Genomic DNA, 24,901 nt, shown 5'->3' with positions numbered 1-24,901 from the left:
AACAAAATAGGAAAATGATCCGAGCAAACTCGAGACAACCACTTCTTACACAACTCTGGAAAGTGAGCCTCCCACGAAGGAGAGACAAGGAACCTATCCAATCTCGACCAACCCCGACTATTTGACCATGTGAACGCATCCCTGACAAGGGGGAAATCCTTAAGGTCCAACTCAAATATGAACTCAGAGAACTCCTCCATGGCCGAGGAGTTGCGATAATTCCCCAATCGCTCATTGGGAAAGCGAGTAATATTGAAATCTCCACCCATACACCATGACACATCCCATAAATAATATAAACCCGCCAACTCCTCCCATAGCCTTCTCCTATCTCTATCCATATTAGGCCTATATGTGCCTACATAAGCCCATTCTCATCCATCGAAAACATTTTTAAATAAACTAGCAATCGAGAAGTTTCCAACATACTCCTCTACCGCCTCCACCACTCTTTTATCCCACATTAAAAGAACGTTGCCCGAAGCTCCCAAAGAGGCCAAGTATGACCAACCCACATACGAACACCCCCACAAACTATGGATGATTCTTCTATCGATGACCCGCAATTTTGTTTCTTGAAGACACACCACATCAACTTTCCATGTCCGCAATAAGGATTTTATGCGAAGGCATTTATTGCGATCATTAAGCCCCCGCACATGCCAAGAAAGGATCTTAGGTTTCATGAGTACAATGAGTGCCCCTCCTTTTCAATCTATCCCTTCCACCACTCCTCTCCTTCGCTTCATAATTAATGGTACATGTGAGCCTTTTGAGTTCCCTATCTCGCTTTGCGGCTAACTTTGCTAGACCATCTTCAATGGCTATAAGAAGGGCCCTAAACTATTCTTCAAAGCCTACACAAGAAATCCCAATACAAGCTTGTATCTCCTCTACCTTCTTGAACACCCACTCCAAGATAAAGCTTTCTGGGTTAGGACTAAAGAGGAGTGTGCATAAAGGGGTTGGTTCAGTACCGCCCCGCCCCCCAACCCCAAAAAAAAAAAAAAAAAGCATTCACTGTCACAAATAGCCCATAGCAACTTCGAGTCTGACTCCCTCATATTCGAGTATGAAGCATGGCCTTGAGTGGATTCCTCACTGGTCAAACCTGCACTGTCGATCATCACCATCACCACCAGATTGCCTTGAGAGCCCACTATATCATTTTCTCGTGTGTTTTCTAGGAACCCATCCATCACAGGCCGACCAAGGAAATGGGAGAGGCTTCAACTCTCGAGACCCCCTCTGTTGGGATTGCGACCGCTAGCAGTCTAGATGACAGTGGGGATGCAGTCGAAGCATTGGCATCCTCCCTCGGCCTGTTCTGTGCTCGATCCAGCACGTCAAAAGAGATCGGAGCTTGAGAAGTGGTAACTTCCATAACCCCGCACGTCGGAGATTGCTCTGAGTGCCATCTCCTGCTGCATGGCCCCCATTGATGGTTCTGTAGCCTTCACAGGGGCCCCCTGGCTCTTCACCGGCGATGGTGGTTGAAACCCATCCGTTGATGGCACTGCGGCATTCGCGTTATGTCTCCTCCAAACAGGCCCCAACAGTTGTTAGTTCTGCTTGCCCAAAGGTTGAATCCCAGCATCTGGGCCCATCAGAATTTTTTCTTTTCCTTTACTACCCACAGACGGCCCATTCTGCTTACCCACTTGACCTATTCTCCTATTATTACTTTCATTGGCCCATTGTTAAGACCCAAGCTCACCCCACCCTTTTTTCCTCCTCAACGCACCGTATTAACCAACTTACATTAAGTTGTAATTCATCCAGTTGGCTCTTCATCTCCTTCATCGCCCGCTTGACCATTTCCTTGTTGGGACCAACATCTCCTCTGCCACCCCCCTCAAGTCTCTGGACCCCTACAAAAACAGCGGCGCTTCCTGACCATTGCAGCAGTGCAGTCCCTCTCAATCGAGCCAAAGTGTCCTGACATCTAGCCTAACAAGTTGACGAGACAGGTCCAAAGCCCTTGGTTGTTGGAGAGCCTCCATGTATGACCAGGAAGAAGAGTTAAGCAGAGCTACCGTCGTCGCTGGCGGTACCAACCCATCGGAGCAACCTTCTCGTCCAGCCTCCCTCAAAACCTCCGCCAACTTCCTCCATCCCATTCCATCCCTGTCTTCAGGTATAAACACGTAGTTTCGGCGACCGCCCCTCCGTATTCCACCAGTACCATGAATGCACCTTGGAAGTTTGAGCACCTCTGTACTATGTACCCCCTATCACCTTCCCAATGTGCTGTATAGAACTCTTTTCTCCCACCCTTCAAGCAATCCTCCAGAGCTTTGGTGAATCAGCGTGTCATGGCTAACTCCAAACTCATATTTTTCACAAACTTCCTCTTTCAATAAGGAGCACCTTATGGCCATCCCTAGACACCTCAAATGACTTTGATTCTATAACAACGGCTTTCAAACAACCCATTCTCCTCCCCATACAAGAAACACGCACAATCAAACAGCCATGATCACCATTGGAACGAGTTTACGGAAGGAAAAAGTGTACGGAGAGAGAGCGTAGAATTTTTTGTTGTCAAAAATTTCTATAACCCAGTGCATAACAAGGCCTTTCATTTTACATCTAGAAAAACACATCCATGAAAAGGGAGTGAGATAGAGATTTTAAGATTTATTTTTTCTACATTTTCCATTATTTATGATAGTAATCAAGTCATCAATTACTAACCTTGATTTCAAATGGTCCAAATTGGAAGTGGTTCATACACATACAAGGGGGCATTCACATGTATAACACTTTTAGGGGAAATGTTTATGTTGAGCTATTCATCTATGGGTAGTTCTCTTTGCAGAGTTCTCCCTCCTGTGAGTCGCAAATGACCTTCTTCCCCACTCATCTCCTATCTAAGTGAGAATCTTTCTCGTCGGAAATTATTTTCTTGCTAATATTTCAATGGGTTTTATGAAGTGGTTGTTGGTGGAGTCTAAAGTATTTATTTTATCTAGAGAGGATGGTAGGTCCATTAGAATCTTGGAGAGGTGCAGGAAAGTAAGTTCATTTCTCTAAGTGGGGAGTTTGTGAAGTGGTTGATAGCAACGATAGAGGCTTGTATAGTTGATGGGAATGGCAAGGAGTTTTACAAAACGATTAGAGATAGCTCTCGAGCATTTGTGGCGCAGAGGTGTTTGAACTATTATGGTCGGTTTGTGGTGGTTACGGAGTATTGGGGAGGGGGTAGAAAGGGCTTCATCATCATTCCAGAGGGTGAGAATGGAATAGGATGGTGGAATTTTTCTAATGCCTTGCGTGAAGCCTACAACTCAGAGGAAAACAGAGGTAAAGCTATGGTGTTTGGTAACCCTGTAGGTCGACAGAGGGAGATATGGAAGAAACCGTATCGGAGGGAGGCAACGGTCAGTCAGGGGCATGGAATCCTTCAAGGATGTTCTAGTGCATCTGCCATGTGTTCATGTAACTCAAAATCCCGTTGTTTGTCAAGGGACGGTTGGGCATAAAGTTGTTGGGGGGGGGGGGGGGGGGGGGGGGGGGGGGGGGGGAGGCAGAGGGGGGGGTCGGCATGCCTGATGTTGTTAATGGTCTGCCATGTGGGACGAACAGAGACGAGGTGGCTCCCAAGGGTGGCATGCAAGGTTGATAAGACGAAGAGTCGTTGGTGTCACTGTGGAGGGAATTAATGAAGTTAAAAAATAAGATGAATATCGTTATGCTGAAGTTGGATTAGGAGCTGGGCTTGGATAGCGAGGTGGGCCGTGAGGTGGGGGATTTAGTATGAAAGCCCAATCCCGTTCCAAGGCTGATGATAAGAAGGTCCCTGGGCTTTTACATATGGATGGCCCTAATAGAAAGGAGGGTGGGCTTTCACTTAAAGGGAAGTAGAAGGCTGGGCCGGTTTTGAATAAGGCCCAACCCAGTTTAGCATGGCGGGCCAAGTCATCCGTGGGTCCATTGGGCCAAGGAACCTTGACTCAAACTGTTGTCGGCGCCGACGTGGCCTAAGCCTCTCCAAGTGGCGGATTTGCTACAAAACTCGTTGTCGGTGTTGTCTGAGCCTCTCATAGTGGCGGATCTGCTGCAGAACTCCTCTTCGGAGTCGTCTGAGCCTCCACAAGTGGCGGATCCACTGCAGAACTCAGCGCCAGCGTTGTCTGAGTTTCCCTAAGGGGTGGATCTACGATGGGACACGTCGTCAACTCCTTCTAAGCCTCTAGTGAATGCTAAAACTACTGTAGTGCATGTTGGTTGTGCTATCGATTTTGAGACGTCGCGGCCGTTGCTATTAATGTCTTCTGGGGTGTCCCCAATCCCCGTTCTGGTGTCAGTGTCTTCACATAATATTTCACCAGAGGTCTCTAGACATTTTTTAGGTGTCCGATCGTCTGATTCTATTGGAGTTCATTTTGATTTTCCATTACAGATGGGTGTTGATGGGGATGGTGAGTTGTGTTGTAAGAGTAGGGAAGAAGGTCTTGAGCAGGGACAGGTGTTAATGTCGCAAGGAATGGTGGTTCCGCGCGCGCGCGGTGGGGGTTAGAGGAGATAAGGTGTCTGGAGGAGTTTCATATTACTGTTGGTAATGGGGATTGTCCAGAATGTCGGGATCAACAATGGAGGGAAGGCTTTGATCCGGTACCTTCACGCTCCTTGCCCCCTCATGTTGATTTGGGTCTTAATCTTCATCATGGGTTATAAAAAAGTAAAAGAAATACAAGACTGTGTGGGTATTTCTTGTGAAGGTTTTGAAGAGCAATTTCGGACTTTGCTTATTGCTATTGAGTCGAATCACTTCTTGGCTACAAAATCAGTTTCAAAACGTGATATGGACTGAAGGAGATTAACACGTTCTGTTAATTATGACTCAAAATGAAGGAAGTGTCAGTTGTGATAGATCCAAGGGGTAGGGGGACCAAGCTGATTTTATGAAGCCAAAGATTCTATCTTGGAATGTTCAAGGGCTGAATGATCTTCACAAACGTTCTCATATTAAGAACTTGTTAAGAGTATGGAAGGCTAATATAGTTTGTTTGCAGGAAACTAAGCTGTGTTGGGTGGATAGAATTCTTATCATTAGCTTGTGGGGTTGTTCATACATGAAGTAGGTTTTTCTTACTTCAAATGGAGCATTGAGTGGTGTGTTGGTGATACGGAATAGGAGGATGGTGGAGATTTTGGAGGAATGTATAGGGGAGTTTTCAGTAGCCTGTCATTTTAGAAATGTAGATGACAGTTTTCAATGGGCTTTTGCTGGTATTTATAGCCCTATTGTGGACAGTAGCAGAAGCTTGTTGTGGGAAGAGCTTGATGGTTTCATTAGGCTGTGTTTGGATGTTAAGCTGAGTTGAGCTGGTTGAATTCTTTATGAATAGTAGTGAGTTGAGATGGTGGAGTGAGTTATGTGAGGTCCACCTAAGATGAGTTTAAATGTGATTGAATGTTAAGATAAGTTTAAATGTGTTTGGATGTTAAGATGAGTTTAGATGTATTTATGAGAAGTTGAAAAAGGTTGTGGGTTCCGCGTGAAAAGAAAAGAAATGAGAGCCTTAAAAGCTATGTTATGAAGTCATCCAATTAGTGAGGAACAACATTAACTTTCAAGACATTAGGCACAGTTACAATAACAGAAGTATTCACCGGGATTTGAACTACATCATCTCTCTTCCATCCAAGAGCATTGTAGGCCAAGACTATCTACAAAAATGAGAGAAATGATAAGATGGTATGTATCAAAATGGAATAGAAAATGCCACAATCATTGCAAGGAGAAAGAATATTTTCCTTACCAAATTCTGTCCTTGAGACAGATCAGCTTCTGATGCCGGACAGTAACTTATATTCAGAAGTGGGCACTAAAAAAAAAAAGAAAGGGGGAGTAGAGAAGAGAACAAAGAAAAGTCACAGGTCAAAATCAATTTTAGCATTTTCATTTTTTTAAAAGAAATTTTTTGTAGGGTCAAACTTGATATGAATGCCAGTAATTAAATGTCCGTGAATAACATTACCATCCCTTAGATGTGATGCATGCAAATTAGAAGTTTTCATCCAAAAAGTATAGCATTAACAAGAGAAAAACTTGTAATGTGCTCAAGAATCAAGAGGTCAAATATACGGTCAACCAATAAGAGCTTAAGGGTAAATCTAGATATTACAAATGGCTGTACAAATGCCATGATAAAATCAGATATTCAAGCAATAGAGTAAAAAAGTTCAAGAGCTTATGGCTCATTATGTTATACCTGTTGAAGCTTCATGGTTGGGTTCCCACATCCAGTATTTGATGCAGACTGAGCCAAGCAAGCAAGTGAAGATGCAACTAATTCCTCAGCCTGCACAAAGATAATGACAAAGTGAGAGTGATCCTTGGCCAAAATGGAGAGAACAACATTGAGAAAAAACGCTTTAAAGTGTAAAGCCAAATTCACACCTTCGTGTATCCTATTGACAAACGTTTTGCATAATCATTAGCCACATGCTGCTTTTCTGTACCAGTAACTGCATCATGATGCTGAGCAATTGCTAAAGCATCTGCAAGTGAGTCTGTGTTGGGCCCATAATTACTCCTCCCTTTGAAAAACTCCAGTTGCCTTGCTGCCTAATAATTCAATAGAGAAAGAAATGCCAGAATCTAAAACTGTCATTAGACTATAACCATTTAATCATGATACAAACTGAAAGTCGGATAAATGATACCAAATAATAGCCACTCATTAATCTGACATAGCGCTTGAGAGCTGGCCTACTGGTAAAGTATCCTGTCCAGTATGCATTTGCACGATCTGCATAACTGGTATGGTGGATACTTAAGAAAATGTTGGCATGAAACAGCAAGCAAATAGTTTATATGACATCCAAACATTAAACTCACGGGAAGAAATCTTCAGTCTTGATTGGCCAGGATTCATCTCTAGCATATTTTGCATCCGTATATATGGATGGGGTAGAGTATAGAGCATTGACGCGGCCATCCTAAAAGGTACCACAACTGTACCAATTAGAAGCAGTTGGTCTCACAATATAAAAAGAAGGATCTTAAATAATGAGCTACTTATCTTTGAAAAACATGTATTCTGAGAGGGAACTGTAAACTCATTCAGCATGACTAAAAAGTTTTAACTGATGTTAAACCCAAGTGGCCAAATCTAAATAATCACGCTTAAAAGAAATGGAACACATGCAATGCAAATTCTAACATAGTTATGAGGATCATATCCTGCATTTTAGCAATACTAACATGTTGGAAGATTGATATAATACTGAGCAACATAACCCCAAGGGGTTGGCCCAAGTGGTGAAGGCCTTGGTCTTGGGGTATCATTCCCTTCAACGTCCAAAGTTCAACACCTCATGGGTGCAAACAATCTTTTGAGGCCACACCCCCGGTGAAAAGCCAGCGATTTAACCAGTTCTGTATAGGGAAACTTCTGACGGTGCGGTGCACGGGACCGGAATTTACTCTGCAAGGGTGGGTCCGAAGGGCCTTACCTTGGAGAGGTTCTCCGACATCAAAAAAAAATACTGAGCAACATTGATTTTCTTGTACCTCTAGACAGTCATGCCTAGGTGTGGCTCTTGTATATATCCAATGTACTTGGTTGCGCCCATTTTCAATAAAATTCTTATTTACTGATTAAAAAAAAGATATAATACTAAGCAACATTGGGTACACAATGATACATACATAAATTCTAAATATCAAAATATGCAGTATAAGCATTACAATATTAGGTAGCATGTCTCCTATCATTTGTTCTTCAGATTCAACCTGAATGATGTTTGAATTTCGCAACCAAAAGACGAAACAATGTTTCCTTAATGCATCCATGCATTCTAGCAGATTTTTAAGATTATTTCAACGAATGATTACCCGCATCCTTTATATGAAATATAGTATACGATAAAGGGAGTGACTCATCTAATCATCTAATTTGCTTTCCTGCAAAACCTTTTTTTTTTATAAGTATAATTTGCTTTCCTGTAAAACCATGAGACAGGCATAATATTGCAAGATTCTCACTTAACCAATATTTGCAGTTTTAATGATAGGTCACCTTGTTGACATAATGAATGAGTTTGTCCATCTGCCGGAACCATGTATGCGCATACTGATACTTAAAATCTGTCCCCATTGTCCACATTATATGATTTGTTCGAGTTATATTAGCCTGAGAAAGAGACAATTGCTATCAGCAACTAATAGAGGCCCCTCATGAAAGGAGAATGAGAATTATTTTCAGGGCTCAATTGGACAAGTCAATCAAAGATAGATCTTATTCAAGTTCAAGAGAATGAAATTCTTCATATATTTTTAAGAACTTGCGACATTGCTTTGGCCAAGGTTAGTTGTCATGTTGATGCATAAGTGACATCTCCTATAATAGATGTAACTTCTCTTTTTTTGATAAGTAACAGAACCTAAAGTAGCTGTAACTCGTACAGATACTTCTGAACTATTGTAGATTTTGCTTTTCCAGAAAATTAAATGGAACACTAAAACTTGGCAAGCCCAAATTATGGTGCCACTTTTGTGCAAGGATTCAAGGTTGGAAAGCCTAATAGCTTCAAGAAAAATCTGTCGCAATGCTCCAGTTTAACATGGATACACATACAGAAACTTTTATACATACATATACACATAAATAAGATGGACATACAGAAACTTTGTTTCTTTGATCGGTAAGATACACAAGCAGAAACTATATAGAACAAAGTGAATGATTTGCCTAGAGACGATAATTTCAGAAAGAGGCTAAGGCCTCGTTTGTTTTCAGGAAGGGAGCGGCTGGGAACAGGATTAGGTGAAAAATAGAGCTTTACACCATCCAATCATAGTTTGACACGTATGAATTTTAGAAAATGTAAAAATATACTTGGTTGTAGGGAAAACATGGACTTAGTTGTTGGTTTCTCCCCTCTCCTCTATTTCACCCCCCCCCCCACCCACCCTCTGACTCTTTCACCTCTCTCTCTCTCTCTCTCTCTCTCCCCCCTCCGAACCCGATTGTCTGATTTTCGACCCTGATTCTCAGCCCCCATCTCTCTCTCTCTCTCACTCTCCTCAGGCCGAAGTGAGGAACCTCAACCGTCAATCAATCTCCCTCGCAGCCTTCACTGAATCATAGGTACATGCATTGAGCCTAGCCATGGCTGCCAGATGCTACAACCTATGCTCATGGAGCACATCTTTGTGCATATATATAAAAAAATGTGAACTGAAAAAGGGTTAAGAAAAATAAGTATGTGTTCATTTAGACTAAAATTCACGGGGACCCATGTTGCCTAACAACTAATTATTTCTGAATAATGGAGCTTGACTTCATTGAAAGCACCAACAATTTAAGATTTTACAGAGATGAATTAATGTGTCCAGAATTAATAATTTTGTCTCACTTGAGAAGCTTTTTTATGAACTTGATAGCCTTGGTTTGATGAGATATATATGTAGATTCATGAACCGATTACATCAACTGGAGAGAGAACGAAGATTCACTAGATGGGCTGGAGATGAGAGAGAGAGAGTGAGTGAAAGGAAACCAGAAAGGAAGAAAACAACCTAAATGCAAAGAGGATTGTGGAGAATGAGACAGAACGAGGGTAATAGTCTACAGTCGCACTCACAGTGAACAAAATAAAAAGCTTACGTGTTCTCTTTCCATTAAATGGTGTAAACTTCTAATTTACACCCTAACCGGTTTGAAGCTTTTCTCTTTCAAAAATCATTTCAACTCATCTCATCTCATCTAATCTAATCATTACAACTTTCCCAAATTTTCAAACAAAATACAATAAACAATTCAACTTTTTCAAATCTCAAAACAAAAATAATATTAAAAAATTATATTCTAACAATATTTTAACTTTATAATATTTTTATTTAACTTTCATCTCAACTCACTATCCAAACCAGGCTAACTCAAATGACAAAGAATGCCTCACCATGGAGGAAAAGAGATACAAATAAGAAAAGCTTAAAGGAGTGACATAATGAGAAATCAGACAAAATAATCCCTTGTCTGTAGGGTGAAGAGATTTGCCCATTTACCTGTGAAACTGCAGCAGCAACAAAGTCATTTACTCGGTCTTGAACATTGTAGTCGAACAAGTTAATGTCATCCTTCATTGAAAGATGTAATGAAATTTAACTTTGCAAGCAAAGTAGATATTCAAATGCTGATGACAAATTAACAAGTTTTTCATAATTTTTACTTGAACTATAGGGGAAGCATCATTAACTTCGAAGTAGAAACCACCAGGTGGGGGCTCATAATTTTCAGGGAATGCGCCAGCAAAAATCTGCAGAATTTAGGAGACTAACAAAAATTCAGGAAAAAGGCAAGGGAAGATAGAAACAAGACTAAATTCATTGAATGCATAGTAAAAAAAATTAGTTCCACCATGATTATCCGCTTGAGTGAAATTGTAAAACTGCTGAGGAGAACCCAAAAAGTAGAAGGGAAAGAAAACTTGCTCCTCACCTGAGCAGATGAACCAAGGCTCTTGGAACCCTGCCAGACAACTTCAAGACTTTTCTCATTTTTGCGCTTAGCTCTGTCTTGGTAATCTATTCGACCAAAGAAAAGTGAGTCGAATCCAACCTACACAAGTAGCAGATATTGACCAATGCGGGGCATCAAACGGCTCTTGATTAATTATGAGTTTCCATATTATCTATTGTTTGAAGCAGAATGAAAATATTATAAGCAAAGTAACTAAGTGTATGGAGATGATTACTTCTGCTCCCAACAAATATGCCTGTACTGCAGAATGTCCAAAGGGATCTATTTGCCAACCAATTCTTGGAACAACCCCAAACTCCTTTTTGATAAACCGATGCCCAAGGGTTGTCTGATCAATCATGTCAATGTAATGTGTTGCTGCCTCATCATGCATGCACATACCCCCATTTCTACAACAGTGAGAAAAGAAAAAGAATCAATAACAAAACTTTTGAAATATGTGACACTGTCAATGTCTCATTCAATTGACTCCAGAAACATAAAAGAATGATTCAATTCCTAGCCCCAAAGAAATTTATGGGAAAAAAAAACACTATATGACTTATATTTAACATAGAACTGTGCATTACATGAACTCCAGTTGACCTGAGCTCACCAGCCGCTTGACCACATCCTGGACTGTCTCACTCTGATCTCTCCACCATCGTTGGAAAAATGCCTGAGTTGATGAAGCAGGAGAAAAGGTGATATAGATACTATTTTCCCAATATAAGACGAATCTGTAGGTGGCAATAATGAACAAATGGTATGATCTAATTACAAGTTGGTAACCCATGAACAGGTTCAAGACACTGGGATACATAATTCCTTGTTTTACAGTTTTTAACAATGAGAAAAAGGGCGCCCCTATTTATAAGTTATTTTCCCCTTTTACCTATCAAAAAACTAAGAGAAAAGGAAAGAGAGCATCGGTAATATAGAGAATAATTGAAAGGCAATTAAAAGAGTCTTCTTTTCATAAATTTTCCTGTCCTCAATTCGTATTCTCCTATCTCTATATGCAAGTCCACCATACTCCTTTGCGTTCTTCATATTCTCCACCAACAAAACCTTGACGCTTTGTTTGTTTGATGGGAAAATGTAGAAAACTAAAAGAAACAGCAAAGTTTAACTCACATTATCCATTAAAATGTTTTGATTTCCATCCACTAAGACAGTAGACAAAAGTTTAGAATTTTAGTTTCCTTCTTGTCAATAACCAGACAAAAGTAAATCTGTTGCGACGGAAACGATAAATATGGACCAACAAACTTGCCTGCTCAACATAGATAAACTTTCGATTCTTGTCAGCCAACAGCGCAGACACCATAGAATCCAATACATTCTGAACGCACGCCCCCTGACCGGCCAAAAAACAACAAATCTTAGTTATTGTGGATCAAACTCAAACGGAAAATGCTCAAGAGGCAGACGGATTCACAGACGGTGCTCGTGAACAGTAAATTATTTTGCCTGTACTTGGCCCTGTGTCCGTGAATCCGTCCGTCACTGTATCATCACTCAACTCAAACACCCACAAACCCAGAGAGAGAGAGAGAGAGAGACCTGGATGGAATTGTTGGAGCCAACGTAATACTGGTCAACGGTCTTCAACCAACCAACATCGTCGTGAGTGTGAGGAACCAAATGGACATTAAGCTTTCCGGGGACTATGCTTTGAGAAGTATTGTATGCGATGAAATTGGATTCCGTACATAGAACGCCAGCAAAAAGGACAAGGCAAAAGAACACATGGAGGATGCCCATCACAAGCCTAGTTCTAAAGGGAAGGCTTTTTAGCCCAAGCTTGAAGGATTTACAAGAAACAAGACAAAGATAGCAACAAGGTTTCACTTTCGGTCACAGGCTTTGATTGCTGTCGTTGAATGTGTGATTGATCAGAAAAAGGTGGGTTTGGCATGGATATGAAGGCTCACAAGTCACAAATTACAAGCGTCCTATGGAGAGGATTCAGAAAGACTAGTCAACTCCGTATCGGGCAGAGCTGTGGAGATGGAGACATGGAGTGAACTGGAGATGCCATGACTGAACTGGAGATACAAGCGTAGAGTTAAAAAATGTCCGATTCCCGTGACTGTAAATGGTTGTAGTTTATAAGTCGGGAGAAAGTGGAGGCAAGGGCGTGCCCTCACATCACATGCATTCCTTGATCTGTAGCCGATTACCAAAAAACAATAAACAAAAAGCGTGATCTCTAGCTTCACGGATGGATGGTTCGGTTTCCATCTTCTTTGCAAATTACAAACAATAGTACGTACCCATCACGTGTGAGACACTTATTAATTGAAAAATACTTTATCTTAAAAAAAAAAATGTTGCCATCCTCTTTGAATAATGATAGGATGAATTTATTTATTATTTATTTATTTAATTTTTTTTAATTTTTTATTTTACTTAATGATTAAAAAAATAAGTATTAATAAAATAATATATTTTTTTAATTTTTTTTTAATGATTAAGAATGTTAAAAAAATACTTAAAAGAAATTGATAAAAGAATAAAAAAACTTAAAATACAATAATAGAGTAGTAATAAAGTAGTAAGCTTACTACTACCCTTAATTTTAATACTTATGGAGACGGCTGGCCTTATTACATTTTCTTAATTATCAGGAAGACCATAAAAATATAGAAATTCAAGAATCCCAACAGAGGTGGAATACAATTATTTTCTGTCACATGAAACAAGGTCAAGATTAGAGTTCCACGCTGCCAACTCGATATTGGGAGTTCATATTTTATTTGAAAAAAGAAGAAAAGGCTTTGACACGACTGGTCGTTGCGAATTGCAAACGTTACTGTTCTTATCCATTTGGGAGATCCATTATTCAATTCGGGATTTTTTTTTTTTGGCCGGGGTGGGGGGGGGGTGGGGGGGGTGTTGTTGGCAGAATTTAGGAAGCTCACGACGCATACTACCTGCCAAAATGTACCATTTAATACTTATCATTCCCACTGTCGCTGAAATTATAGTGTGTTTTTAGTATTGACATTAACTTCATTAAAAGCCTAATCAAATATAAAATATAATAAATTTTAATAAAATTCAACTGCATTGAATTCATCAAAAGGATGGATGGGAAGTTTTGAGTTACACTAAATCTATAGGATCCTTCAAATTTAAAAGGTAATTGTTCATTCAGCAAATGTGTTTTTTATTCTATTTTAATCCCAACGGCCTTATTTTTTTCCCTTTCTCTCTCTCTTTTCCTCCCCGCGTCTTTTCCCTCCCATTTTCTCTCGTTTTCGCAATGTCCTTTTTTTTTTTCACAGTGAATCATTTCTCTCTTTCTCTCGTTTTCGCAATGAACTGTTTCTGTTTTTCTCTAGTTTTCACAGTGCCATCATTCTCTCTTTCTCTCGTTTTCGCCGTGCCTCATTTCTCTCTTTCTCTCGTTTTTGCAGTGCCCCCTTTCTCCCGTTCTCTCGTTTTTGCAGTACCTCTCTTTGATTCTTCACACATAAACAGAGCAGAGTACCTCTCTTTGATTCGATGCAAGTATTTCTTTTCACCTGTCTTGAGAAATTTGGATTTTTAAAATTTTTTTGGACTGAGATTTGTGGTTTTACTTGGTTACTTCTTTGCTTTCTTAGAGATACAATATTTGTATTCAATCCTCCCCCTTCAGATCTTACCACCGAACTTGACCTTTGCACTCTTCGAAACCTTTTCCAATTCGATGGTTATTTTCTTCCGCTTTAGCGGATTCATGGGTTTATGTGGATAGTGTTTGGTTGACGACAAAATGTAGGAAACTAGGAAAAGATTGAGTATTTGTATCTCAGAGAGGGGTAGGTGACGGCTTCACGGTGAGGGGCAGCGAGGCGGCTTCGCAGTGGGGTGGGGGAAGTTCTTTGCATCTAAGTCTTTCCAGAGATGGGTTTTTGGGGGACAGGGGGAGGCAAGATGTGGGTATGTTTTTTGTTTCAAACCGAAACGTGAGGTAGAAAAATTAGACCGATGCCTGATGTAGAAAATAAAACCAGCTTTCGTTTAGAATTTTTCTAACAATAATAAAAATAAAATTGATCTTCTGTTACCCGCGGCCGAATACATAGGCCAAAGCTTCTGCTTCAGGAACCATACATTTTGAGGTAATCAAAGTCAATAAAGAAAGTGCGGATTTCCATTGGGGCAAGTTCCACCACTAGCTCTACAGGGTCAACGGGTCCTCCCCTTACCACCTTGAGTTCTTCCGCAGGGCCTTCTACTTTCCAGACAAGCCTTTTATTCTCCATCTCAGCTCTTTCTTGATTGGCTGATAAACTCATCTCTGTCACTTTATTTATCTGAAAAGGAATATAAAAAGGAACATATGAATTAAGGCAGGTTTGTCAATGATTAGAGCAGTTTTAGAGTCATGCACAATATTGTACTTACCTTCCTGTTTGGAAACAGCTTCTTCATCTCCACAATACCCATCACTGAATAGTCCTTGTCCTCTCCAATCTTTTGAACACATCAAATACCCACCGAGGCATATGAGTAGAATACCAAAACATAGATAATATTCAACTAAAACTGTCGAAACAGGGCAACGTGTTCCATTTTTTGCTTCTTTTGCAAGACCTAGACAGTTTCAAAACAGTGACAGAAGGCTACCTCGATTTCCGGCGATTGCCAATTCAAAGTTCCTCAACAGCGAAAGTGCAAAAACAGTTCTCAATAAAAGACGAATGAAGAAACTTGCAAAATGATGTTAGATAGGAGATTAAGGGTCCATTTGGCAATACAATTATTCTAAAGTATTCTCAGATTTTACTTCTCAAACGTCACTAAATACAAAATATTTTTCAATCTCAAAATTTCAACTAATCATTACCTAATCATTATAATTTTTCCAAATTCCAAAATAAAAATAAAAAACAATACAACTTTTTAAATTTCAAAACAAAAATAATATTAAAAATTTATATTCAAATAATTTTTTAACTTTATAATATTTTTGTTCAATTTTTTTTCTCATTTCCAAAACTCAATAAAACATCTTAACTCAAACAATTTCACTATTATTCACAGATATACTGAGATATTCTAGGTATACAAACGGGACCAAACTTTCTGACCATGCTGACAAGATAGACCAAAGGACACCAGAGATGCACGCATCCCAAGCACGTGTGTATATAGGTGCATAAGCATGGAAAAGACAATAAAGTTGGATAAAAAAATGACATCAGATCATGGTTTCAATAGGAAAGTATTCTCGTGACTCATTCCACAATAAGGAACTCACATGGAGCAATGTAATACACCAACTTAAAAAGCAAATCTTGTTGGTAAATCCATTATTCAAAGCACTTAAGGTTAACCAAGAAAATCATGTTAAGTTGGTATACACTCAGAGAGGCAACAAGTTTTAGCCATATAAGCAGATAGACACACCTCATACAAATGAGCCAGCCGAAGAAGTACTTTTCCATTTTCAAGCTCCTGAAATATCAAGAAATTAAGAAAATTATACTTATCTCCTTCTTCTCCTAAACATTAATGGGAATGAACTTGCAAGAAGTTTTCATAGACCCTCATCAATCCACAGCACAATAGCTTTCCATGGAAAAGTACTTGGAGAAATAAGGCGAACTTTTTCGCTTGGACTACTTCTTTGGGCAAGATTTTGACTATGGATAACTTGCGAAAAAGCCGGGTGATTGTTGCAGACTGGTGCTGTATGTGCAGAAAGAATGGTGAGACTGTGGATCATCTTGTGAGGTTGCTAAATCGCCATGGGATGATGTCTTTAGAAGATTGGAGTTAGCCTGGGTTATGCCTGCTACAGTGGTTGAACTCCTGGCTAGTTGGAAGAATTTGGGCGAAATTCCACAAATCACAGTTGTGTGGAAAATGGTTCCTATATGTATTCTTTGGTGCCTATGGAAGGAAAGAAATGATCGAACTTTTGAAGATAAGGAGCGAACATTGGAGGAAATTAGATTGTTCTTGGTTAAAACTTTGTTCCTATGGGCAAATGCCGTAGATTGTAATGGCCTAAATTTTCATGATTTTCTTGTTTCTATTTCTTTATCTTAACTAGGTGTAAACTCTTGTATATATCCTGTGTACTCAGCTATGCCTATTCTATTTTTTTTTTTATAAGTAAATATAATCTGTTACTTGTCAAAAAAAAAAGTTTTCATAAATGAATTTTCTCATTACCTGGAGAGTTATCACTGCAATGTTATTTGGTAAAGCATAGGAAGGATCAATCGCTGAGAAAGAAGATACGTGGGAGTTTATCCAATTATTTCCATCCTGCGAAAAGAAAAACTGTTCACTTAAGACTCTGGCCATGGCACCTAGTCAAAGTCAAGAGTTCTCTTTCACCTGCTCAGTAAACGCCAAGAGAAGTGGGGAGTATATCTCCTGGCCCACTGTTCGACGCCACTTGGCACCTTCTCCTATATGATCAATTCTGAGATAAAATTTCCCCTGGATCTGCAATATGGCCATACATCAATAATAGGTGACAGCTGCAATGCCACACCGCCCTGGCCCCCGCCGGGGGGGGGTGTTGTTCATACAGCGAGTTGCTGCCCATCACAGCACCTTTAGATAATGTTTTAAATAATTGAAACCAAACAGAAGACAGTCTGACATTCTGTTATATAATTGAGCATAAATTAATACATTTATCTGGGCAAAGCCCGGAAGGCAATGTCTTGTAATGATATACAGAATCCAAAAACCATGACTAGTAGAGATCCTTCCAAACTGACCACATGACAACATGAGCAGGTGGGAAAAAATAATGATAGACTATCGCATGTTTGTATGAAAATGGTTAGATAGCTTACGGTTAAACCTTCGCATTTGTCTAAGACACAAATTGTTTCATTTAATGCCTCACCGACACCTCTTGAATCATCATGAAGCAACCTCCTATGGAACAGAGAAGCATATTGAGATCATGACAATACAAGAAATCAATTATACAAGTCAAATGGATAACCATAGAATAAAAGTACAGAATAATTGACCATTGTTGAAAGCAGTGAAACATATAAGAAACCTATGGAGCATCAGCTCTATTTGGCCATCCACTAAGCTGGTTCCTCCCACTGAGCGGTCCACCAATACCGAGAATTCCATGCTGCTATCTTGCACATAAATTCCAAGATTGATCTGGAGTGACAGAGAAGGATTAAAACAAGAAAACTTTTTTAAGCAAAGGAACAATCAAAATAAAAATCAAACTAAGATTATGTATAGAGAGTTCTCTTTGCATGCTTCCAAAAGACACTCGGTGCTTTAGACCATGTATTCCTCAAAGAGTAGTATTACATGTACTTACAATTTTACTTACACTTTTACTTATAAGACTCATTTTGTTAGTTTTCTTTTGAATTTCAAATTTTATGATTTTCAACATATCAATAACTGACATGTGAAGAAGTTATCAATAACTGACATGTGAAGAAGTAAGTTTTTTGTAAGCTTTTCTTAAGTACATTTAGCATTTTTCATTCCTCAAAAGGCAAAAAAGGCATGTAAGCAAACCAGCTAGAAGATGATCCGCCTCCGCCGATTCACCATTCCTTTCACACATAAAGTACCAATCCATAATAAAAATACCACGCTTCCTCAACTTATCAATGGTCAAATTTTTCCCATGAGAGGCCAGCCAGCCAAAAAAAGCAACTTTTGGGGGCACTTTGCTTTTCCAAATGCACTTCCAAGGAAAAAGAGCAGATGAATGGATTGACATAATATTGTATAAGGATTTGACTAAGAAATTCTTGTTCCTGGGGTGAATCCACAGCAATTCATCCTCCCCACCACACTCCAAGTTCAATGCATACAAGGTGCTGTAAAAATCAGAAATATCCACCACTTCCCAATCTTGAACAGCTCTAATGAATCTCACATTCCACTGCACCAGGCCATTCGAAGTGTCCATGTATTCAGCTACAGAAGCTTCCTTATTCAATGCAATTCTGAAAAGAGAAGGGAAAACCTCCTTTAAAGCAACATCTCTGCACCAGACATCAAACCAGAATCTAACCTTGGTTCCTCAACCCGCCACAAATATGATATTACGAATGAAACCCTCCCAACCATTCCTAATAAATTTCCATACTCCCACACAATACGCTCCTTGCACTTCATTTGAGTTCCAACCTCCCCAAATTCTCCCAAATCTAGCATCAACAATGATCCTTCATAAAGCATCTCTTTCTTGACGGTACCACCACAACCATTTCCCAAGTAATGCGTTATTGAAAATACTCGGCTTTCGCTTTCTTATCCCCAAACCTACACAAGATAGAGGGGTACAAATCTTGTCCCATTTAATCAAATGGGACTTTTTCTCATCTCCCAAGCCTCCCCCACAAGAAAGTGCGAAAGATATTTTCCATTCTCTTAGCCACACCAGTAGGTACTGGGAAAAAAGATATAAAATACATAGGGAGATTAGATAAAGTACTCTTACTTAAAGCGATTCTTCCCCCTTTAGATAGATATATCCTTTTCCAACCAGTCAATCTATTCTCGATCTTTTCAATAAAACCATCCTATATTACCTTTGATTTATGAGGGGCCCCCAATGGAATACCAAGGTACTTCATAGGCAAAGACGACACCTTACAACCCAAGATTTCAGCCAAATCTCCAATATGATTTACCAAGCCAACTGGAACCAATTCAGATTTAGACTAATTCACCTTAAGGCCAGAAACGGCTTTAAAGCAAAGCAAAAGAGCTCTCAATGAATGCATCTAATTAGGATTCGGCTCACAAAGAATTAAAGTATCATCAACGAAGAGAAGATGAGATACATTGACACTCCCAAATGAAGAACCACCCACTGAAAAACCAGACAAAAAAGACTCATCCACCGTTGCCTCCAACATTCTGCTTGACACATCCATAACTAAAACAAAGAGAAAGGGAGATAGAGGATCTCCTTGTCTTAAACTACGGGAACTGTTGAATAAACCCTCTGGAGTACCATTAACTAGCACCAAAATCTAGCAATAGTGACGCAATGCTTCATCCAATTGCACCACCTCTCCCCAAAACTAAATTTACCAAGAATATAAACCAAAAAGTCCCAATTAACATGATCATAGGCATTCTCCATATCTAGTTTGTAGAGAATATCTGGAACACCGGATCTTATTTTACTATCCAAACATTAATTTGCAATTAGTACCGAATCAAGAATTTGTCTCCCCTTAAAAAATGTATTTTGTGGCTTCGAAACAATCTTCTCCATAACCATGCTCATGCAATTGGCAAGAATCCTGGAGATGATCTTATACACTCCACTCACAGGACTGATGGGACGAAAATCTTTCACCTCCACAGACTCGGCCTTCTTTGGCTATGAAAGTTGCATTAAGGCTTTTCTCAAATTTCATATACGAATGAAATTCAACAAAAACCTTCATAACATCCTCAATAGTCCCAACAAACCTGAAAAAAAAAAAAAAAAAAAAAAAAAAAAAAAAAACCCATTGAAAATCCATTTGGTCCCGGTGCTTTATCATCGTCCATTCCTCTTAACACATTATGCACCTCTTCCTCTTCAAACATCCTCTCCAACCAATCAGCACACGACTGGTAAATCAAGCCAAAAGCCAACCCATCAAACTTAGGTCTCCAAGGGAATTGCTCCATAAGAAGTTTATCAAAAAAGGGTACATGTTCCTTAATTTCAGATCTGTCCAAAAGAGCATTTCCTTCCGAATGCAGCACCTCTATGGCATTAAATCTTCTATGAGAATTAGCCATTCTGAAAAAATTTGGAACACCTGTCCCCTTCCTTCAACCAAAGGGCCCGAGACTTTTGTCGCCATGAGAGTAAGTTTTTCCAAATCAGCCGCAACAACATGCTTCCTTGCCTTCTCCTCATCCGAAAGAACCCCGGCAGTCTCCTTTTCATCAAAGCAAGAAAGCTCCTCAAAAAGAATCTTCCTTTGATCATCAATCTTCCCAAATTTTTCATCATTCCACATTTTCAAGTCGATTGGAAGTGTAGATAACAAGATGGAATGCGAAAGTAAAAATTCATGTGTTAAAAATTTTCTAGCATCCTCTATCAATCAATCTCACCAAGAAGGCAGCATTTTCTCCCCACGAGAACCCACTGCAACAGTTCCCAAACCAGACAGGATGGATCTATCAGGTTTATGGGTTGTGTCTGGGTTTCAGTCAGAGTCATGAGGTAGTGTGTGGGTTTCAATGGTTTGTGCATGCACTCTGTTGTCTCTCTTTGACGTTGGTGTGGCCAAATCTTTGGGTTTGGTTGTTTGTCCTTCAAAAGGGCATGTTTGGCTGGAGGTGCTTGGTTTACCGATGTTCTATAATTGGTTGGGTCCAGCCATGTGTCTTTAAAATGTGGCAGCCTCACACATCGGTAATGTGGTTGCCTCATACAATGATAATGAGGTGGATGGTTGTGGTCAAACTTTGTCATGGTTTTGTGTTTTCGCTATGTCATGACTGGGTTTGAGGCCTATGACAGCGTATTTTTGCGGTGGCTGTGTAGCCTTAATGATTGCGGGATTTGGAAGAGTACAGAGAATATGGTCCTTTGCAAGTTTTATTTTCCAAGCATTTGCGCTTGCTCTGGTGAAGACAGCAATAGGAGATATTGCAACATTATTTTAAGGATTAATGCCTTTGCAGAATAACCCTTGCAGAAGCTCCATAATTTTTTCAGATTCTTCTTATGTTTGTTAGTGATGCAGCATTCAAAAGACATTGGTATCTGTTGTGCAAAACTAAAAAGTTCAAATGAAATCTGATGAGAAACAAAGAATTTTAAGGCTGTACACTGTTTTATCAGCATTTTATTTCTTGTTATAAGCTTATCACTGTTTTATTCTTTGTCTGTCTTTGTGAGTTATTGATTTGTTAATCCAGTACGAGCAGGTTGCACTAATGTTTGCATAGTTTATTTATGAGATTTACTCTCCCCCCTCCAAAAAAAAAAAAAAAATCTCCACCATTTTCCTGTGGGGGAAGAAAAATACCGGGAAATAATTTCCAGCTACAGGTTGGTTCACTTGCAGGTCCCAGTCTGTCCTGAAATCTCGAACCTGCAAATCAATCAGAAGTATAAAGTTAAAGCCAAAAGAAAGGTTAATAATATAATAATACTCCGTGCTTTTCAATCAAGCTTATCCTGTAAGTTTCTCTTCCAAATATCTCCATTGAAATTTTCATTCTTAATGACCATAAAGATCTTAAGTTCACGTATTCTAGTTATAATTTTCATTCTTAATGACCATAAAGATCTTAAGTTCACGTATTCTAGTTATTCCTTGGGCCAAATCCTCCCCACCCCCGCGGGGAAAAAGAAAAAAAACAAGAGACTTTAAGTGTTGGCAGTAAGATGCAGAAGATACAAGTATTAGTCTAAATTCACATTGTTCCAATCATCAGTAATGCAGCTAAATTTTACTTCAAGAAAACAAATCCCAGCAGATAGTAAGTATTGACATACACGTTTGATGAAATCACGTCCATTAGAATCTGTGTAGAATGTCTTATTGGTCTTCATTGTTGTTCTAATCTGGGTTGTGATTTCTTTCCCAATCCCATCATCCACAGGTATGGGCCCAATCTATAAGTCATGCACATAAACAAATCAAACATCAAATGATTTCACAGCCACATAAAAGCCACACAAAAATGCAAAAATCAATCAATTTACAATAGAGGTTAACTTACACTGAATTCAACTTCAGCATGCTCCTTTCCCTTGAATACTCTGGTAATCTGTGCACACAAGCAGTATTATATTATGGAAGTGGAAGGCAAAAGAATCTGTAGGTGGGAGAAAAAACTGATTCTTTGTCTGCATAATGTTATTGTTCAAAAATATATTCAGAAAGAAAGTAGTATATAAATGTATCAGGATCTAATACAACTGTCTGATCTCTTCTTTTTTTTAAATTATTGACACCGGGTGTCCGGAAATAAATTCCCAACTAATCCCGGGGGTGCACAGGCCCTTAGCAAGGAGTTTTCCGCAAGTGCACCTTAAGGGGAAATTTTCCTAGTCTAATGGCCCCTAAAAATAATAGGACTAATTAAAGCACTTGGGTATTTTATCTCACATTTCTATAATTACCAACAAAATTACAAGAAATAATAGCTGAAAATTCACAGGTGAAACCACATGCAGCATTTTCGACTATGGCTATTTTGAGACATCTACACATAATTTTCAGCCTCTCCAAAAAACCCTCACCTGTGGCCCACACAAAAATACAACTAAATTGAAGACAACCATGGAAGTAAGCCTAAGTCAGCTCCACAGACTTCCGAAACACCATCTAACCAGTCCACAGAATCATACAAAACAAGAAGTTCATACACAACTGATCAAGTCCATATCAACCATTAACCATTAACCAGTCTACAGCTCTTATGTACCATCCACAACAACCTAGGTAAATGGCACTCCCATCCAACAGATGTATTGCATTGCCATAGTTCTCCCGACAGACGTACTACTGCAAGAGCACCTTCAAGCCATGCATGTTGGTGTCTCTCTCTAGACTCAATAACTCTAATGTAAAAGATATGCAGCTGCATCTTCACACATTTGACATCATCACCAAGCTCTTTAGATATGATTTTAGACAAAGACAATGATTTTTCACTATCATTTGATTGCATGAGATAATCAAATCAAGGCACTGTATATTTCAGAGGTAAAAATAATAAGGTTTAAGACAAAAGTTGGCGCATCACTGTGTGTGCACTCTTTTGCCAAGTAAACAACCTGAGATATCCATGGGCTGATTTGTTGGTGTACTTCATCCAATATTGGACCCCGGAAAATAGTTAAAGGAACCTGGAACAAGCATAATATTGGCTTGCAATCAAGCAGGCATTCTAGGCAATATTTATGCCAAGAGATGTTTATTAATAAATTTAAAATTTGTAAGATATTGAGAGAACATGATTACCTGGTGTTCAGGTTTTATCAGAAATGTACCATTCGGGCGGAAGACATATGCCCCAGAAGCCTTCAGAGACAGGCAAAATATAAAAATGATGATAAATGTCACAGCTTTCTTTCTAGATATGAAGAAAGAGAAATTGAATGATCTTACAATAAATTTAAGCTTTGATATATTTAGATTTGCCTACCTGAGGATCTTTATCGGTTCCATCATTTCCGAAGTAATAACTGTATGATTGCTCAGCTAATGCCATGACCTACAGTAATGAGGGGAGGAGTGATATAAAAAGTTGTAAGAATACATCCATCATTCAAGAACATACAGAGGAAAAAAAAAAAAAAAAGCATCTCAACCTATGATAGCACGATAATTAAACTTAATCGTCCTTTTCAATTTCTAGATCATAAGCTTCAAAGCATACTGTGATGCAACATATCCCACGGCAAAGACAAAGTCAAATCAACAGTATATCAGAGCACTGTGAAACTAAACCATCCACAGCAGAGTATACCTGATTTCTGCTATTAACATAATGAGTAAGTTTTCCTTCGTCTACAGAATAAAGTAGCTTCAAACTGCCTTGCCCCACTTCTATGGTATTATCTGTGCTTCCTTCTGATGTGTATACCATTGAAATGGTGGAACTAGGACCTTTATTTCAGAAAATGGGAAGATGGGACGTAATATTATATGTCAGTAACCTGGAACCATGGTTTCCTTAAGTAGTCCTCCTTTTCTATGAATATGTACTGGACTGAAAACAGGTGCCTAACCTGTCTGTTTTGCACTTGAGACAATGTAAGTGCTGAAACCAAGAGGTGATACAGATGCTGAAAATGCAAGCCAATACTTGAGCGCTCCATTGGTGGATTTACCCGTATATGCTTTGACATAGTAATTTCTTATACTCAAAGTGGCATTTGATAAAGGTAGGAGCTGAGATTCAATATCCTTCCCATCAGAATCATGAACAAAAACTTTCTCAGAAGAAACCTGTAGCAAGTTCAATTTGCAGTCAGCTATAATATAACTGAACTTTAAATTCTTAAGATTTTGAATGAGTGCTATGTTTTTTAGTGATAGCTATAATTATAAACAGAAGAATTTGTACATGATTTTGAATGAGTGCTATTCAATATTACGTTCATGTGTGCGCACACAGCTCCTCACGTAAATTGAATTTGTAAATGTTTTTTAGTATCTTTATTTATGTGGAGGAGCTGTGTGTGCACACATTTAACCGAGTGAATACATAGAGCAACTGTGTTTCATTTCTAGATGGTCACATAAAACAATGAAACTTATCAAATAAAGGTTTGATTTTTATGTCATATGAAACCTATCACCATGAACTATTTGGGGAGCTTCAAGTGTCACGGAGCAATATCGATAAGGTGCAAAGATCAGAATCATTAAGCTTAAGAAAAGAAGCTTCCACACATACAATCGCAATTAAGATATACAAAGGATGAACAAAAA

At 39.1% G+C, this 24,901-nt stretch overlaps 2 protein-coding genes across 2 annotated transcripts in view; both read right to left on the bottom strand.

Moving 5' to 3' along the window:
• The window catches only part of LOC121249071 (probable alpha-mannosidase At5g13980), a 35,499-nt gene extending 22,818 nt beyond the window's left edge, over positions 1-12,681 (bottom strand). The window contains 14 exon segments of the mRNA XM_041147729.1: positions 5,620-5,676; positions 5,769-5,834; positions 6,222-6,311; positions 6,410-6,577; positions 6,676-6,769; positions 6,851-6,951; positions 8,034-8,147; positions 10,025-10,096; positions 10,189-10,275; positions 10,458-10,577; positions 10,714-10,888; positions 11,069-11,157; positions 11,755-11,838; positions 12,045-12,681. Coding sequence (XP_041003663.1) covers positions 5,620-5,676; positions 5,769-5,834; positions 6,222-6,311; positions 6,410-6,577; positions 6,676-6,769; positions 6,851-6,951; positions 8,034-8,147; positions 10,025-10,096; positions 10,189-10,275; positions 10,458-10,577; positions 10,714-10,888; positions 11,069-11,157; positions 11,755-11,838; positions 12,045-12,245 — 1,518 coding nt within the window. The 5' untranslated portion in view covers positions 12,246-12,681.
• A 1,788-nt stretch (positions 12,682-14,469) lies between these two features.
• The window catches only part of LOC121249070 (alpha-mannosidase At3g26720-like), a 28,273-nt gene continuing 17,841 nt past the window's right edge, over positions 14,470-24,901 (bottom strand). Inside the window, exons 15-29 of the mRNA XM_041147728.1 lie at positions 24,196-24,415; positions 23,934-24,073; positions 23,610-23,678; positions 23,426-23,485; positions 23,239-23,310; positions 22,179-22,226; positions 21,952-22,071; positions 21,479-21,544; positions 17,509-17,621; positions 17,294-17,378; positions 16,824-16,934; positions 16,656-16,751; positions 15,885-15,932; positions 14,880-14,948; positions 14,470-14,788 (exon numbers count right to left, since the gene is read on the bottom strand). Of these exons, the coding sequence (XP_041003662.1) occupies positions 14,573-14,788; positions 14,880-14,948; positions 15,885-15,932; positions 16,656-16,751; positions 16,824-16,934; positions 17,294-17,378; positions 17,509-17,621; positions 21,479-21,544; positions 21,952-22,071; positions 22,179-22,226; positions 23,239-23,310; positions 23,426-23,485; positions 23,610-23,678; positions 23,934-24,073; positions 24,196-24,415 (1,533 nt within the window). The 3' untranslated portion in view covers positions 14,470-14,572. The remainder of the gene's footprint in view (positions 14,789-14,879; positions 14,949-15,884; positions 15,933-16,655; positions 16,752-16,823; positions 16,935-17,293; positions 17,379-17,508; positions 17,622-21,478; positions 21,545-21,951; positions 22,072-22,178; positions 22,227-23,238; positions 23,311-23,425; positions 23,486-23,609; positions 23,679-23,933; positions 24,074-24,195; positions 24,416-24,901) is intronic.

The sequence above is a fragment of the Juglans microcarpa x Juglans regia genome, chromosome 2D, assembly GCF_004785595.1.
Source record: "Juglans microcarpa x Juglans regia isolate MS1-56 chromosome 2D, Jm3101_v1.0, whole genome shotgun sequence".
Taxonomy (NCBI): domain Eukaryota; kingdom Viridiplantae; phylum Streptophyta; class Magnoliopsida; order Fagales; family Juglandaceae; genus Juglans; species Juglans microcarpa x Juglans regia.
This window is presented reverse-complemented; position numbering and strand designations above follow the sequence as displayed.